Here is a 16936-nt window from a genome sequence, read left to right on the forward strand (position 1 = left end):
ATAAAATATTCTGGTGTTAGCGTTTGTAAGCTGTTCATATTGGTTTCCATGGCACCTGTGCTCCTTCAGCTTTGTGCAAATTTTGGATCACAGGGCTTAAACGCACTCTTTTTTGTGATCAGGTTTCAGACCCTTTCTAGTAGGCTTCTACACAGGCTGTAGGCTATAATTTCCCCCACTTTATCTGCTGGCAATATCTGTGAGGTTTCTGTGTCAACATTTTCATGATTCATGTGTAGTGTAATGGCTGTGTCTCCTGTTAAGCATTATTATCCGTGAAAGCGGGTGAGTCTTGGCCTGTTAGAGGGCTGACCCAGACGGTCGTGTGGCGAGTCCTTGGAACATTAATAATAATGTCGTCTTTTGGATGTTTCCTTCATTCCAAAACTCCGCCGTGTCTTTTTTTTTTTTTTTTTTTGTTTCTAGTTGTTTTTGCTGGATTTCAGCTGACATTTTAAATATTTGAAAACGCACGGACGCATGTGCGCAAATTCTGTCCATCTGATGACACCGCAAAAACGACAAAAACTTCCGTGAAATCATTCCCTCAACAAACCCAACCCACAGTTTATAAATTTTTAAACAAGCAAGACAATAATCCCACTGACGCAAAACTATACAGATCCAATTTTAGTTTTGTTTCCCGAGACGAAATATTGTGCAACTGGCTCTCTTTAGTTTCAGGTCGCTGTATAGACGGAGGAATGTACAGCATTAGATCAACACGACCGCGGATAAAAAAGCTCGCGTTGGATTCCTTTCAGATATGAAATAAATCCATATTTAATTTATCCCACATTGGACTGAAAAATGCTGTCTCTTGTTCAAACCACACTGGCCAAATGACAGAGAGACAGAGAGAGGGAGTCAATTAAATCTACCGCAAATAAAAGGTAAAACTGTAATTATTACAAATGTAATTCGTTTATTGTTAAATAGATAGTCTGCTGCAGCTAATTTCATTCAAGGGACATTCAATTAAAAAAAAAAAAAAAAAGTTAAATAGTTTATAGTTGAGTAATTTGGAAACGACAGCTGAATAAAAATCCCACAAGCTTTAATATCATGTGGTCGCTCTTTTTTTTTTTTTTTTTTTTTTTTTAAAGGCTGAACAGAAGTTGTGAACGAAGCCAAGACTAACACATTATTTCGAGCACGCATGCATGGACTGTGGCAGCCCAATAAAACGTGAATGGTGTCCAGCGTTAAACTGGCGTTTTCACTAGCAGGATGCCGATAACTGAAATGAAAGCATCATCACATAGAGCGTCTGGTGAACTCACCACCACCGGCCGCTGTTGTTGACGGCCCCTGTGCCTGAGAGCGAAGACACCAGCAGGATGCAAGCGGCTTTCACCCCTAACAGCAGCGCCAGACTCCTCATCGTGTCTTCAGGTCAAATGTGAGGAGGAAAATGTCACATTTCAACTTTCTTTCTTTTTTTTTTTTTGTCCAAACAAAGTTGTAGTCCAGTTATAAATATGTTCGACAATTATTCATCTGCAGGAACACTCCAGCACAGATGTGCAAATATTATAAAAACAAAAAAAAAAGAAAATGATGATAATAATTTTAAAAAAACTTAAAATAAACAATCAGCCTAAAAACTATTACAAATACACATGGCAGTACACGTTATCCTGTAATTGCGGTGGCTTGCATAATACTCTTCATTTAATTTCCGGTCAATTACCTCAGGTTGAATTCTGAAAGTTCTAAAATGAGCACGCTGCAAGGTGGACATACTCACCAGGGCACAGTCCGGTGAGAGGGCTTGAAAGGTGAGAGAAGCAGGCAGCCCTTAATTGACTTAAATGGATCTTGAGTGGAGACAGGTTGCTAAATGATGTGAAGTGTCCAGGCAGGATGCTACTGCTGCTGCAGTCCTCTTCACTCTGTCTCTCTCAGTGATGCTCTGCACGGCGCATTGAACGCGTGGGACAGTCCCGAAGACTTGATCCCCTCGGTGACTGATAGGCAACACATTCTTCTCTTATTGAGCGCTACGAGGGGAATAAAAAAGGGATTTGCTGCTCTCATCTCCCTCTGTTTTTTTTTTTTTTTTTTTTTTTTTTCGGAGCCTTTTCAATAGGATCGGAGGGAGGGATAGTTAATGCTCTTCATAGGGCGCACAATGAATAAGGAAACACAACTGGGCAGAAAGGAGAAAGGAAGAGAAAAAAAACAAAAACAGAGCAATCCACAGTGTTGCGCATATTAGGCTACTAGTGGAATCTCACGGCCATCACAGAATCGATTCCCTGTGAAAAAAAAAAAAAAAAATGTGTGCAGCTGAGAGTATTTTCCCACTGGTCGTGCAGTTCCACATCCAGTCTTGCAGAGAGCTGAAGTGACCCTGGAGCTGTGATGTGTTGGTACAGATGCTGTGGGTGCGCCCGGTTTGGTGCTCCGTCGCTGCTCAGAGCTGGTGTCACGGTGCAATACAGTTACAGCGGAATATGAGCCATCTAAAACTGCCCTTTTTACCCGGTGGTTGGATTAGCCTACTCCCTAACCGCATCTCCTCCTCCTTTCTGCAGACGCGCTCTCAAAATGTGCACTGACTAAGTACATTTCTGTACATTTCCTTCCCTTTTTACGCTAATCCTTTTACAAGAAGGCTATACAGTTATATTTACATTATCATATCTACCGGTGTAATCAATCATAGTTTGGCCAAACGTGCCTTCTGTGGGAATCTCTCAATAACATCAGATAGTAACTTCGATGAGGCTCGATAAATAAAACTATTATCACCATCCTTTATAGCACAACACGCACACGCACAGCAAAGCTTGAACGCAGAAAGAAGCAATAATAAGCTCTTACTCGTCCTATAACTCACACTACCTGCTGGGCTACTTAAGCGTTTTTTCGAACTCGGGAGACATTAAATACGGTCTCCAATCAGAAGTTTGATGTATGATGAACCAGGAAAAGAGGGGGACGAGTAAGAAAAACCATTCCAAACATCTGGCCTGCAGACCTCCCTCGACGCACATGTAGCCCAGTGTAATCACAGCTTGAGCCACTTTGCGGCATCTCCATCTAACCCCAGACTAGGAGCAAGCTTAAATGTCCCCAAACTTCTCCACATTGGTTCTTGAGTGAATGTTTCATTATGTGACATTTATCTGCTAATTTGCATGTTCCACATTAGTCACTGCAGCGGTTGTAGGTTGAATAATCTCTCTCCTCTTCTTCTTCGCTCTCTCTCTCTCGCTCTCTCTCGCTCTCTCTCTCCCTCAGATGACAGTAAAAGGAAGTGGGCTTTTGTAAAAAAAAAAAAAAAAAAGGCTTTAATGACAGCCATCCTACGTTTATACTCCAGCCTTATATGAAGGTGCTCAAACGGGTTTCCTGGAGCAGTCATGCGACACCGAGCAGATTAGAGTTTCAATCCGGATAAAGGGGGCCTTTTATATACAAATCAACTTCAAATCACTTTTTAAGCCACTTAGATATACACGCCAAGCCAGAATGCTAATGCACTTTTCATTGCTGCAGCTTAGGGAATGGAAGGAGATTAGATGAATTGGTGTCACTATGCGAGCCGTGTTTGAGGGGGGGTTTTAACTTAATTTTATGAAAGTGGCCCACATGCACCTTCTTGCTTCCAGCAGCAGTGTCTGTTATTGTTTGAGATCCAGTCGAGAAAACTTTTATGATTTGTAGGATAATTAGCAATGTCACTAACTGTGTGATTTACCTGTTGATTCAGCAGCGTTTGTTATGCTTAATTTGAATAACCAAGATCAATTAGCTGATTGATTCGATGTTAAGCTGCCACATCACACTAACCAAGTCCGCTCAGGCGGCCTGGGCATCTGGTTTTATAGGTCCAGTCATCACTGAGCACTGAATATATGATTGAGATACTAGTACTCAGTATGCATAAAATGTCTTAAAGTCACGTAAGAGCGGCTTCGTATTCTGCACACATTTTAATGAATCCATAAGTGTCAATCTAATCAGAATTAGATTCTTGTGGGAGCATGTGATGCCATAATGTGATAAATAATCACAAAAAACGGTCACTCCCCTAATTTATGCATATAATTTTATACCCCGAAATAAAGACTTTGGAGTGACAAAGTGAAGTTGCTTCAAACACAACAATGAAGAACAGCCGCTCTGGTGGAGGTGGGAGGAAGGGGAGGGGGCACATGACTAAAAACAGTATTGTTGGACGGTCTGTTAGCGGAGCCGCCTGCCTGCTGCTGCCTCCCTGTCGTACAGTGGAACCAGCAGCTCTACCCTCCCCCCATCCATCATTTAACTCACCCCTTTATGCACAAAATCTTCTTTGACTTTCCATATTTCATTTTTACTGAGCATTTCTTTGTTCTTAGTGTCCAAAACTGGACGCCTGTGCCACCGACCCACCAACAAAAATCTAAAAATAAATGCATTCATATTTCTATATCTTATTAAATATGTTTATATTACTCTAGATTACCCATTGACAGTTGTGCGCATATTTTGGAAAGTGGTGCCCGTGCGTAAAAGTTTGGAGACGTCATTTTACGCTTGGGCGAATGGTCACATTTTCAAATAAAATGATCAGCTGTTGATCTGACTTTCATATTAGCAAATATTTTGCAAACAGTCGCCTGTAGAGGCATCTCCTCCCCCCCCCCCCCCCCCCCCCCTCCCCCCCCCTCCCGTTTACTCTCGCCCCCGAGCTCCTCTGTTCTCCGTCTTCACTCCTCGGTCGTTTGGCGGTGCATCGATAATACTCCACTCTTCTATTTCATATTCTTATTCAATCCGGGACTTTATTACGAGTGTTTTAATGTCACGTCGCGAAAGACGCTTAACAAAATGGAGCTATCAAACAAACTCCGTTGGGACCAGTTCCTGATTTTGGCAGCAGCACTTATGTCACCTGCATTAACGTAAGTGCACTTGAGAGCGCCAGGAGAGCTGATGGTACATGCGGGGTCTGGCTACATGGAATGCGGCAAGAGTTAGGGAAGCTACTGTAATGTATGATTTAAACGGATATTTAATATATTCAGGCAAAAAGTGAAACATCTGCCTGTGATTTCACAGACTGATTTAGTGTAATACTGAAACATTAGAATCAATTTTGACTAATTTTGTAGCCTTTGACAAGTCTGAACTATGCCATGCAGACTTCAGTGTAAATCCTACAGTTGTTATTTCTCGTTATGATGTATTTGGCAATTTATTTTCTGCTTTTGGGACTGCTCAGCAGGATAATCTGTTCAGCATTATTTTTTGTCCTACTTTAAGTAACATCAGTAGAAACACTAGTAAATACTTGTGCAATTGATTAACACATTTTTATTGCACAGTGTATCCAGCAAATCCCTTGGAGATGAGATATAGTTTTGAGCACATCCTTCATAAATTTTTTTTGGTTTTGTATTTTTCACATTTTCTAAACTTTCCAAAACACCTCCCCACACCCACATACTGTTGTGGATTTGAATAATGAACTCCTGACCAGCTCTGATGACCCCCCCCCCCCCCCTACTAATTCTCTTTCCTTCCCTCTCGCTCTCTCTCTCTCTCTCTCCCTGCAGGGTGCTGTGTAATGATATCCTCAGCCTGAAGGTGGCAGGAGATCCAGTGCTAACCCCAAACTCGGTGTGCCTGAGGCTGGCGGGCCTCAGTAAGCGTCAGATGCGGATGTGTGTACGGAGCCCCGATGTGACAGCCTCTGCTCTGCAGGGCATCCAGGTGGCCATCCATGAATGTCAGCACCAGTTCCGAGACCAGCGCTGGAACTGCTCCTCACTGGAGGCCTTTGGCAAGCTGCCTCACCACAACACCATCCTCAACAGGGGTGAGAGACTGAGGCAAGCTAATGATGGTCAAAATGTGACCTGGGGTTTGTGGGTGAAAGGTGTTGGTATAAAAGTAGAGCTTGTTCTGTACATAGACGCGGGGCAATTTTAGGGCTACACTGTTTATCAATTTCAACTCTTTGGATGTATCTCCTGCTCCCAGGTTTCCGTGAGAGCGCCTTCTCCTTGGCCTTATTGGCAGCGGGTGTGGCTCACTCTGTGGCCTCGGCCTGCAGCATGGGCAAGCTGCGGGGGTGTGGCTGTGAGGCCAAGCGTCGCCAAGATGATGACAAGATCCGGCTGAAACTCACACAGCTGCAGCTGCAGACCCTGCAGAAGGGTGGGGTAGGCATCGGCATGACACGGTCATTATCCTTGGAGTTAAACAGTCGCCATGGTGACCTGCCCACTAACCTGCGCTCCACCCACCCTTCTGCCTTGCTCAAGCCTTTACCAGATGAGCTGAGTTCCATGCAGGAGACCTGGGAGTGGGGGGGCTGCAGTCATGACGTCCGCTTTGGGGAACGTTTCTCCAGGGACTGGCTCGACTCCAGCGGGTCTCCAAGAGATATCCACGCTCGCATGAGGATACATAACAACCGGGTGGGCCGACAGGTGAATAATGTGCTTATCTTCTGTGCTCTTAGTCTTCTTCAAAGTCTAGCAGTCTAGCATGGCATATGTCATCATCAGGCTCATCACTGCATTTTTGTTTTTTTTTTTTGCTTACATAATTTACCTTTCTCTATACAGACAGTGACTGACAACATGAAGAGGAAGTGCAAATGTCATGGCACATCAGGGAGCTGTCAGTTTAAGACCTGCTGGCATGTGTCTCCAGAGTTCCGACTTGTTGGTTCTCTACTTAAGGAAAAGTTCCTGTCAGCCATTTTTGTCAACTCCCAGAACAAGAACAATGGGGTTTTCAACCCTCGAACAGGAAACGGCGCCGGCGGGAATACAGCAGGACTCAATGGAGGTCGTCGTCGCAGCATGTCCAGAGAGCTGGTGTACTTTGAGAAGTCTCCTGATTTCTGTGAGCCTGATGCCTCTTTAGACTCTCCAGGTACACAAGGACGCATCTGCAACAAAACCAGCTACAGCACAGACAGCTGCAGCTCGCTGTGTTGCGGCCGTGGACACAACATCCTGAAACAGACACGCAGCGAGCGCTGCAATTGCCGATTTCACTGGTGTTGCTACGTGCTTTGCGAGGAGTGTCGTCTCACAGAGTGGGTCAATGTGTGCAAGTAGATTCCAGTTCTCCCACTCCCAGCTGCCTTTACCCATCCAGGACTCAAGATGGCAAGCCTGTCCCTTCGCCCACTTCTGTTGTTTGAGTGTTTGTTTTGCTCTTTGTGTAACTCTCCCAGAGAATCTGTTTACTCCCCCCCATCCTTTTTTTGGTCCATCATCTGGGATCCATTTTCTCTTTGTAGCCGCTGTTATTCTCAAATGCCAAGTCAGAGATTGAAGAGGTGACTCATGTCATTTGTCTTGCCATGGTCTGTTTAGACGCTGCCCTCTCAGCCATGAAAACGGCCCATACCCCATCTTTTCTATCCCATAAAACAAAGGCGAGCAACAGCAAAAAAGCATTACTATTTCAGTGTCTACATGCTGACTCATCCTGTTGTACAGTAGCTGTGTATTTGAATGTGTACGTGTAAATTTGTAAATGTATTATTATTAATATTATTATTGTGTCGGCACCTGTCTTTTTGGTTCTGGTTAATGACAGACTGGTGCTGGCTGAGTGGCTCAGGATGGTGAACCAGTGCTGTCAGACAACAAAGTCTCATTGCAGTTTATCTTACATGTCACTGTACAGTATTTTGCACCTGTGACTCAGACAGAGCAACAATACTTATTTAGGAGTCAGTCTGAATATCTTTCTAAACAAGGGTTTTTACGAATAGAGGAAGACAAGATAGAGCACTGTTTTCTATAGTGTTTCAAGGACCAATACATTTGATAGAAATCTTTCTCACGAAGGCAGAAAAGCACATGCAGGACTTTTATAAGCTTATCAAAGCTGGTATACTTGTAAAACTAAAGACTGGAAAGTTGAAGTGACATCAGTTTGAGAAACAGATTCAGTGCTTCAATCCCGTAAAGTGAATAACTAATCATTTAAATTTATGTATACCTTTGTAACAATAGTAATTACTTCATGCGAGTGGTCACTAGTGGTCCTGTTTTTCAAGAATTCATGTCAATATTATGACAGAATTATGCTTCCTCTTGGTATAACTGTGATGTGATGTGTGTCATTTTCCTATGAAATCATGACTGAGACCTTATTATTCTGTGCTTGCTTTTGTCTGTTTCATCAGTCTGAGCACTCCTTAGATTCTTCCCACATGTAGTACATGTCAAAGTGAGAGATGGACCTGCTTTAGTCTTGAACCGATACTGAAGGGTGTGTATATGTTTCAGTGTGTATCTGTTGCTGTGTAAATGGGGGGTAAGCTCTACGCACTACAGATTTGGGAGGTGAGAGCCTTTTTTATGGCCACTCCATGCTGAGAGAAGGACTTTTTATGGCCGCAGGATATTGTTTCCTTAAAGTATGACTTTTATTACTGGAGAGAAGCATCAAGAGAGCAGAGAGTGGGGGTGATTATACCAGTCTTTGCTGTGTGAGCATCTGAGGGGATCATCTGTCCAGAGTTCATAGCCAAGGAAGGGACTCGCTGAACCACGTGCTGCTGGGACGCTCTGTCCCAGTTACCTGGGAGACAGACTACACAAACATAAACACATGCATGGTTTTATGTACAAAGACACTTACATGTAGAAATACTGGTCTGATGCACAATCAAAAACATACATGCTGGTGTGCACACATGAGCTGTCAGAACTCCTGGTGACCCGAGTGATTTGCACTCTCATTCTAGTTACACTGCAGATTTAGCAAAGTGCTAATGTCAGCACCTGACTGAATTTATGATAGCAGTATTCCTAGATATGATCCAAACTGTCTCCATGCACTGTCTACTGGGAGAACCTCTCCAGCTATATAGGATTTAATACCAATTAAGTCTTGTTTGTATGAACTTAGGTAAATATCCCTTGACTCCTGAGGAATGGTAGTGCCAGTGGCTGAATTAACTGTTCTGTCTGTTTGGTATTTAGTGCGGGAATAAAGAGGAGACAGTGACTGGTAAGGAATGATAAGGGACTGGATTTCTGGTTTGCATTTCTTTATTCCTTTATCATTTCACCCTGGAGCTGCTGCAAAAGGGAATTTCCTGTCACTGTTTCTCCCATGTGTGAGACAGAGGTTGGTGGACAGCCTGGGATTGCTTTCTCTCCCTCTCTTCACTCTTTTTCTCTCTTTCCCATTCTCCCCCTCATCGCTGCAGACATAGACACATGCATAGCAACGCATTGACTGCCCCCACCCCCCCCCACCCCCCACCCCCCCACCCGCGAGTAATGACAACCAGACAGGGCTGAAATTAAAGAGAGGGAGGCATAGAGAGGAAGTTAGGAGAGATAAAAGTTACCCATTTTGATTGACAGGATGATTATATGTATAAAGTAAGGCGATTTAGTGCGTTTAGTTGGATATAAAGATAGAGAGATAGATCCTCGCTCTACATATAGCAGGGATGCAGAAGCAAAGGACAAATGGGGTATGGAGAAGGGGGTGAATAAAGTGTACTCTGTATAAATACATGCCTCAAAACATCTGCTTCTCGACTCCCCTTTCATTTTTGATGTGGGACAGGCATAGAAGGAGAGCGGGAGAGAAAACACAAGGAGCCAGCTACCCAGAACATCAAAGCCCCTGCCCTTGACGCGCAGGCCCTCATTAGTTCAGCTAGCAGAACCAACAAGACTTGTGATTGTGTTTGCTGGGGTGCACGCTGGCAGACACTTCAGAGGAAAGGCTCCTTTAAGTCATAACTCCCCACCCCACCTCTCCTGCCACCACCCGAGCCCGCTGTAACCGTCTCAAAACTCCCTGTGCACACAAACTCGGCAGGCTCCCCCACCATGCACTCCACCCCATAATCTGGTCTGCAGCTGCAAACATCTGCTCTCCTCTTTATTCCTCTGCCTTCACCACTGAATTGATAAACACATCTATTACTGGACCACTGACTGACACGCAATAGAGAGGAAGAGGGAGACAAATGTTGGATTCACCTATGACTGTGGGGCTGGTCATGGGTGTGTCATCTAATGACGTTGGCTTGTTTTCCTGATGGTTGCTGGGTAAAAACCCACACCTTAGAAGAAGGTGAAGTTTTTCCTTAATTCCTGTCATCTGTAAAACCACATAAATGTACAGTATCACATTTTGAAATGTATATCTTTAAAAAAAAATCAGTAGGCCACTCAAGGTTAGTAACCTGCTACAATATTGATTCCATCAATGTTTTGTTGCCTCCTGTCACCTCATTATCTGTGACACACAGAGGGGCTGCTGCCAGTAAGTATCACTTGGCATCCTATTACAGTCAGCCATTTACTTATTCATTAAGATGATTCCGGTTTTAATTATTCAGACATGTTTGCCTGCAGACGTTCTGTCACATTTCATATTGGTTTAGTTGTTCGGCCCCCAGCACACAAATAACACATAAACACATGCAAGGTGTGTTTGTTTAAAAAAAAAAAAAAAAAAAGGATATTGCATGGGAATCACGTCTTAAATGCTGTCGACTGAATTTGAACGTCATTAAAGCAGGTTCAGTCTCAAAGAAGGTTGATGAGGATGTTAAAGGTAATCATTTTCACGTTTTATAAAGAGACAATTAAATTACAGTCGCCCTGCAGCAGTGCTCCTGGCCTCTAACAAGTCACCCGGGATGACAAATGTGAGAGCTGTTCTTGATAATCCAACTCTCGCGAGAATACACAGTGTCACAGGCGGAGTTCATCGCGAGAGTGTCACCCAGTCCTTTGCCTGAATCCAGCTGGTCGCCTGCCTGCCGCTGACGGGTAAGTGTGAACGAGATGCAAATACAGAAAATGCTCAAAGATGTGTACGAGTATGAAAGGGTGACCCAGCGTCGCTGTCGCTGTTTGAACGTCTTGTAACGCTGCTTGGTAAATGAACGGCCGTGAATCGACGACATCGGGCCGACTGGTGCGCTTGTCGTGACTGTAAGCGAGGATTACAGCACACAAATTGACCCGGAGAAAATGTTTTTTTTCTCTTGAATACCGAAGACATTAGCTAATATTGTTACTAGCTAACTCCGCTCGAATAATTATTTCATCGAGCTATAAATACGTAATTTGGCTCATTCACATTCAGCGCCTGTTTGGACTGCAGCAGCTGCCGTCTTCCCTTCGCATTATGACAGATGTACATGGATGTACGGCCACTGCAGCTGTAACAGGCTATGCTAGCAGTTGTAGCCTGAGTATTTGATATAAATGAATGGATATGTAGCCGGTCAGTGGCTTACGGTCGCTGAGATGGTCAATCATAAAAAAAAAGAAGGGACCCGGACAAAGATGGATGCTCCATCTACCGCACAATAGGATGGGGACACAATTTTGTAGTATCCTTGTTAGTATCAAATGCACCTGAGGTGAAATAGGCTAGCTCAAGTTGACTGCAGTTGGCCTGTTAAAGAGCCCACACCATGAAGGAGCACAGAAAAGTACAATCCACATCATGTGCTATAGGTGGTGCGCACAGGGTATTCTCACAAGCTAAGGTTATGTGTCATACAATGTAATATGAATTGATTGTTACACTGGTATGTATTCAGTTGCCAGCAAACAGAATAAAAGGTGGTTACTCTGCACCACATGAAAGCTGATCCACACAACAGAGATCCAGTATGGCGGCTGGTTTCCCCAGTGAGCTGTCAAGCAACAGCCTTTAAGTCAGGTCAGCTGCCTGCCAAGGTGTGAAGTATGCCTTTACTGGCTTTTCCTCTGAGGTGGCTTTCAGCTGTAATGAGGTGGTAATGTTGAGAGTTGATTTTGAAGAGCTACTGTGACTGTGAGCTATGGGATTTATTTTTTCTTTTTGTGGTTTTGACTTTTTAAATGTGGTTTGTTTTGGCTGCTTTGTTGCCGTGTATGGAAAGTGGTCTTTGTGTCAGTTCTGTTGCAGTTGAGGTGAGAGCTGCCAGTCATCATGGGGAACATCTTTGGGAACCTGTTGAAGAGCCTGATAGGCAAGAAGGAGATGAGGATTCTCATGGTGGGGCTGGACGCTGCTGGGAAAACCACCATCCTCTACAAGCTGAAGCTGGGGGAGATTGTCACCACCATCCCCACAATCGGTGTGTGAGGAAAGAATTTATTATTGATAGTATTATATAAAACATCCGTCTCTGAGTTTATCCAGCTTATGTAACTACTTTTAATTTTAATACGCTTTTTTATTCAGGTTTCAACGTAGAAACAGTGGAGTACAAGAACATCAGCTTCACAGTGTGGGACGTGGGTGGTCAGGACAAGATCCGTCCCCTGTGGAGGCACTACTTTCAGAACACCCAGGGTGAGCCAGACCACCGGCCTTTTAGATGATGCAGTAGTCGGCCAGGCTGAAGCAAACAAGGCCTCTAGTCCAGTGGCAGATCCTGCAGCACACACTCGCCCCCAGCACCTGAGGGCACATTTGACTAATGCAGCATACAGCCTCCAACTGTTTCAAATTATTATCGTCTTAGTCATTTTGAAAGCCTCAACGATAAAAAAGCTTGATTGAGCAATATGTTGTTTTTTTTTAACAATATGATGTCAGCATATTGTTAGAAAGTGGGATGGAATTGATTCTGGTGTAGCAGAGCTGATGGTTTTATTTTGCAAGCCTTCAAAAGACTCTGCCACATGCTCACATGTCTCCACACAGGCTTGATCTTTGTGGTGGACAGTAACGACCGAGAGCGGGTGAACGAGGCTCGGGAGGAACTGATGAGGATGCTGGCTGAGGACGAGCTGCGGGACGCTGTTCTTCTCGTCTTTGCCAACAAACAGGTATGGGGTTACCTTGCATCTCTGCCTGTACATTTCCTCCTTTCTCACCTGTTTCTTCACCTACTGAAGCCTTCTGATTGACATTGTTTACCACTTGATTGTGTCCAGGACCTGCCCAATGCCATGAACGCCGCAGAGATCACAGACAAGCTAGGCCTTCACTCCCTACGCCACCGCAACTGGTACATTCAGGCCACCTGCGCCACCAGTGGTGACGGTCTCTACGAGGGCCTGGACTGGCTGGCCAATCAGCTGAAGAACAAAAAGTGAAGGGTTCGGTCAGCAGAGTGGGGAAGAGCCTGGGTGCCAGCTCCAGGTAGTGGTTATAGTGGATCCATTGTGTTTACACGGAGAGGCAGTGCTGAAAAGCACCCAGGGGGTGACTCTCAATGGCTTTCTCCCCCCAAAATACTTTTATTTTATTTTATTTTATTATTTTGATTCATTGAATTTGTTTGGATCTGCGGTGAGCGTTTTTAATCTTTTAGAAATCAATGGTGTCAAAGTTGACCAAAATGACTTACGTTCTATAAGCTGAATACATAAATATCGGGATGTAATAGTATAATGTTACTGTGAAGGCATATTTATTTCCCCCTCTTTGCAGTCTATGACCTTTAACTTCCATCACCTTTTAATTTGTTCAGAAAATGTGATGAATCTAGACTCATGACGGCAGAGCAACAACCTTCTCTCAGATACTTGATGTAAATTATAAAGAATGTCATAATAGTATAGTGGGAATACTATTATTAACTCAGAATACTATCACATTGTCCGAAAACATTATACTCATACAGGCTCAGATAAATGTGAAGTTGTCATTTCCTGTCCATGCAGATGTTTTACCACCACCAAATTATGCACTTCAGAGCTTAATTTATTTTATTAAAAAATTAAGTTAGTTCAGATTTTATCAGATTTAGACTTTTTTATTTATTTTCTCAAAGACAAAATCTCCTGACATACTGGATAGTCTCAAACAGTGTATATTTTTGTCAACATGTACTTATTTATTCATACATTTATTTATTGATTTTATTTTCTAAGTGCATCGTATTTTTCTCTCCCTTTATTGCAATGTGCATTTACTGCTAAGGCAGCTGGTGAAAAAAAGAAGCCTCCATATCACTGTATATTACTGCTTCCCAGTCTGCATGGAGATATCCCAATACTGGCTAATGGGCTTGTAAGAGCTGTGAACTACTGCAGGCCGCTGCTGTAAATAAAGATCTGTTCTTAGTCGACTTGCCTGGCTCAGAAAGGGTTAAAACAGTTTGTCTGGCGTCAGTGCGGTGTGATAGCTGAACTGATACAGATGACAGAACAGGCACACTGTGCCAGCTCTGTGGCTTAGAAAAAAATGCTCCTATTGGCCTGTGAGTGATTGGCAGGGTGATGCAGCAGAGCATGTGATTGGCAATATTAGAGAGCTTACATGGTTTTGAATGTTTATTTTTTAAGTCAGTTTGTGCAAGCAGCTACACTATATCTGTCAAAAGAACTCACATTGCTTGTCATCCTGATTTAGTCATAACTAATTGGCGTGACATTATATGTGTTTCTTGTGTTGACCGTATCTCTGTGTACCACGTTGCACAAAATAACTCTAGATGCATTATTGTTGTACGAAATGTAATGTCTGTTTTTTTTTTCTCGTATTTTTGGATGGAGTATTTATTTATTTTGGATCAAAGGGAAAGTGTTGATTTTAGTGTTGTTTTTTTTCTTAATTTGCGAACTAGATCAGACAGTTGTCTTTTTGAGTGTTCACAAATCCCATAATTTGAAAACAATAGGAGAGAGGATGGTAGTAATACTGCATCATAAGGCATGTTAATACTGTACAAGTTCTGTAATAAAAGTGAATTATAATAGCCTGTTTCCTCAGACTATATTTGTTAGTCTAAATTACTGCTGCTGGTTGGAACAATGCTGTACTGATAAATGTTATGGATTTAGTGTAAAGTTTACCGAACAACCTTCTAATATGCAAAAGCATGCTTTTCTATGTCAGCGCAACTGTATATATGTTTATGTAACAAGAAAAGTATATCATGGTATTCACGGTCAAATTGAAAGTGTTGTTGATACACCTGTAGATATTGGGTTCAGTGTGTTGGCAGACATGTATAACTGACAGCAGCTTGTGTGTGTGACGTGCCCTCTATTACGTTCAGTTTGGTGTGAACATTGTTTTTGTGGCCTTATATTGCCAGTGGTTAATTTCTCTTTGATAACAGGTTTGTATGTAGGAATGTCCAACATTCGAGTATCTCACCTATGATCTGTAACACTGATGCACTCACAGTACTGTTGTGTTTAAACATCCCTCTTTCAGTGACTATTGGCAAAAGCAAGACTGCACAACATTCCAGCTGTTAATGTGTTTTCAAAAAGGAACCAACTGAAAATGAATTTATTAAGTGGAGGAAATAAAAACAACACAAACTGGTGCAAAGGTGTTGAATGATTTGATGATTCCTGGCACTACATCAATCGGTCAATAAAAGAAAAAAAACACAAATTTTTCCTTGTCATCATTTACTATTTTACTCTTAGGTTCTGATCTGACTCAATGAAGACCTTATAGCTAATGATTGTGCTTAATTAAGCACAATCATTATCGTCTGTATATTTGTTTATATCACAGCCTGTCTTAAAATCCCACGTATGTTGCAAAAGAGATATAAAAATACTTTGAATAATAATTTATCTAATAAAAGTTAAATTGACTAGTTAGACATTCCTAGAATTATATCTACCTCTTGTCCCTCGTTGAATAATCTAACATCTATGTATGCGAAGATTGTTTATGTCATAAGTTTGACTGGTAAACACAAGATATTTACTAGCACTGGAGGTTTCAAGTTTATGGATCATACTTGTATAGGTTTTGCCATTTGAACCAGTTGTGATGTCACAAAATCATATGTACACCCCTTCAACAGAAATTTAAGGTAAACTCTTCCACTTGATGAATGCGAAAACAACCTTTTAGTGTCAAACCGTACATAACACTACACAGTGAAATTCAAACGTTCAAATGAAGAGACAGCAAGAAAGACTCTTTTTGAGTAGAGGGGGACTGTAAACTTGGTCAACTTCAGGATCAGTAAACTTTTCATAATAAGAGGCTCCAGCCAAGACAGAGCCAGATTAATTTACAGCTGACATTGCAAGCTCAGTTATCGAAGAGGTAGTGGTGGACATGGCCAGGGAAAGAGCGGGTCAAATAGGTGGGAAAAACATGGATGTATGTCGCCTTTCTCTTTTGGCCTTTCCTAACTGCTGTCATCAAGAGTCTGGCGCAATCAGGTAGTTTCCCTGTGGAAAAGCTGCACTTCAGAGAGTCATTTTATCTGAGCCAATCAGAGGTCCATGTAGGGGAGAGTGCTGCTGTGTCTCCAGGGGTGTGACAGCAGTATGTGGGTCAGAGCTGCTCCCGGGGCCACCAGCCCCCAGGGCCCCCTGCAGGACAGCTACAATAGTAGCCCCAGGGCGGATGCCATAGCTGGGATTCCCACCCGTAACCGGGACGCCTTCACCCAGGGCACAGACACACTGGCAGCAGCCCCACAATCAATTCATCAATCTCTGAAGGGAGTGGCAACTGCAAAAGGCCACAGCAGTCACCCCCACAGCTCGCCTTGGAAGGGACAGGGCCACCAGGGCTGACACCGAGGCTAACACCATGGTGGCGTGGTGAAAGTGCCAAACTCTGCGGAAACCACAGAATCATCAGGCCTTTATGGAAGTCACTTTTCTTGATCTGACAACAGTCAAACCCTCCTGGGAATGTGAAAAATAAGCACAAAAAACGTATTGTTTGATATCGCTCTAGTTTGATTCCCACTGTGATATTTTCCACTTTTCACTGTTTTAATGAGCTAGAGGAAAAAATTCACACTGACTGACTCAAGTTGTGAAAATTTCTTCCAACTTACTGAGTAATGATGTCCTGCAAAGTTTTCCATCATTCAATAGGCAAGTGGATTAATAGTAGCTGATCATTTTATTAGTGCAGACAGCAACAAACTTAAGGGTCAAAGAATAATAATGGTAAAACAGACATGTAGGTGCAAACTCCAGCTGAGGCCCTGCGGCAGCTCTGTTATTAGAGCACCAATACCCAGACTCTGTCTCCTCCTGCTGGACAGAGA

General features: G+C 43.0%; 3 protein-coding genes across 11 annotated transcripts in view; 2 read left to right on the forward strand and 1 right to left on the reverse strand.

The window, feature by feature from the left end:
* Positions 1-4180, reverse strand: part of wnt1 (wingless-type MMTV integration site family, member 1) — a 7841-nt gene extending 3661 nt beyond the window's left edge. The window contains exons 1-2 of one of the 2 annotated variants that reach the window (XM_071476225.1): positions 1751-4180; positions 1284-1389 (exon numbers count right to left, since the gene is read on the reverse strand). In XM_071476225.1, the coding sequence (XP_071332326.1) occupies positions 1284-1384 (101 nt within the window). In that variant the 5' untranslated portion in view covers positions 1385-1389; positions 1751-4180. Of the gene's footprint in view, positions 1-1283 lie in introns of both variants that reach the window. The other variant, XM_071476224.1, reaches the window with a different exon arrangement.
* The window catches only part of wnt10b (wingless-type MMTV integration site family, member 10b), a 19869-nt gene extending 11750 nt beyond the window's left edge, over positions 1-8119 (forward strand). For 5 of the 7 annotated variants that reach the window (XM_071476212.1, XM_071476213.1, XM_071476216.1 and 2 more), the window contains 3 exons: positions 5553-5815; positions 5980-6431; positions 6570-8119. In XM_071476212.1, coding sequence (XP_071332313.1) covers positions 5553-5815; positions 5980-6431; positions 6570-7070 — 1216 coding nt within the window. In that variant the 3' untranslated portion in view covers positions 7071-8119. Of the gene's footprint in view, positions 1-4685; positions 4899-5552; positions 5816-5979; positions 6432-6569 lie in introns of those variants that run through there. The other 2 variants (XM_071476214.1, XM_071476218.1) reach the window with 2 other exon arrangements.
* Positions 8120-10689: 2570 nt separating this feature from the next.
* On the forward strand, positions 10690-15298 carry arf3a (ADP-ribosylation factor 3a). Of its 2 annotated transcripts, none has more exons than XM_071476227.1 (5): positions 10690-10772; positions 11894-12076; positions 12184-12294; positions 12649-12773; positions 12882-15298. In XM_071476227.1, the coding sequence occupies exons 2-5, from the start codon at positions 11929-11931 to the stop codon at positions 13041-13043; spliced, it is 546 nt and encodes a 181-aa protein (XP_071332328.1). In that variant the 5' UTR covers positions 10690-10772; positions 11894-11928; the 3' UTR covers positions 13044-15298. The 2 variants fall into 2 exon arrangements, with proteins under 2 accessions (XP_071332328.1, XP_071332329.1); XM_071476228.1 differs by having other exon boundaries at positions 10769-10937.
* The last annotated feature ends 1638 nt before the right edge of the window (positions 15299-16936 follow it).

Source organism: Trachinotus anak, unplaced genomic scaffold, assembly GCF_046630095.1.
Source record: "Trachinotus anak isolate AG129_WGS33_773 ecotype Australia unplaced genomic scaffold, CSIRO_AGI_Tana_v1 ptg000004l, whole genome shotgun sequence".
Lineage (NCBI taxonomy): Eukaryota > Metazoa > Chordata > Actinopteri > Carangiformes > Carangidae > Trachinotus > Trachinotus anak.

What these genes read in the sequence shown, in the direction of transcription:
- arf3a (XM_071476227.1), top strand. Translation starts at nt 11,929, where the DNA reads ATGGGGAACATCTTTGGGAACCTGTTGAAGAGCCTGATAGGCAAGAAG. An exon ending in CTACTTTCAGAACACCCAGG is followed by an intron (nt 12,295 to 12,648) that starts GTGAGCCAGACC and finishes GTCTCCACACAG; the next exon opens with GCTTGATCTTTGTGGTGGAC. An exon ending in TCGTCTTTGCCAACAAACAG is followed by an intron (nt 12,774 to 12,881) that starts GTATGGGGTTAC and finishes GATTGTGTCCAG; the next exon opens with GACCTGCCCAATGCCATGAA.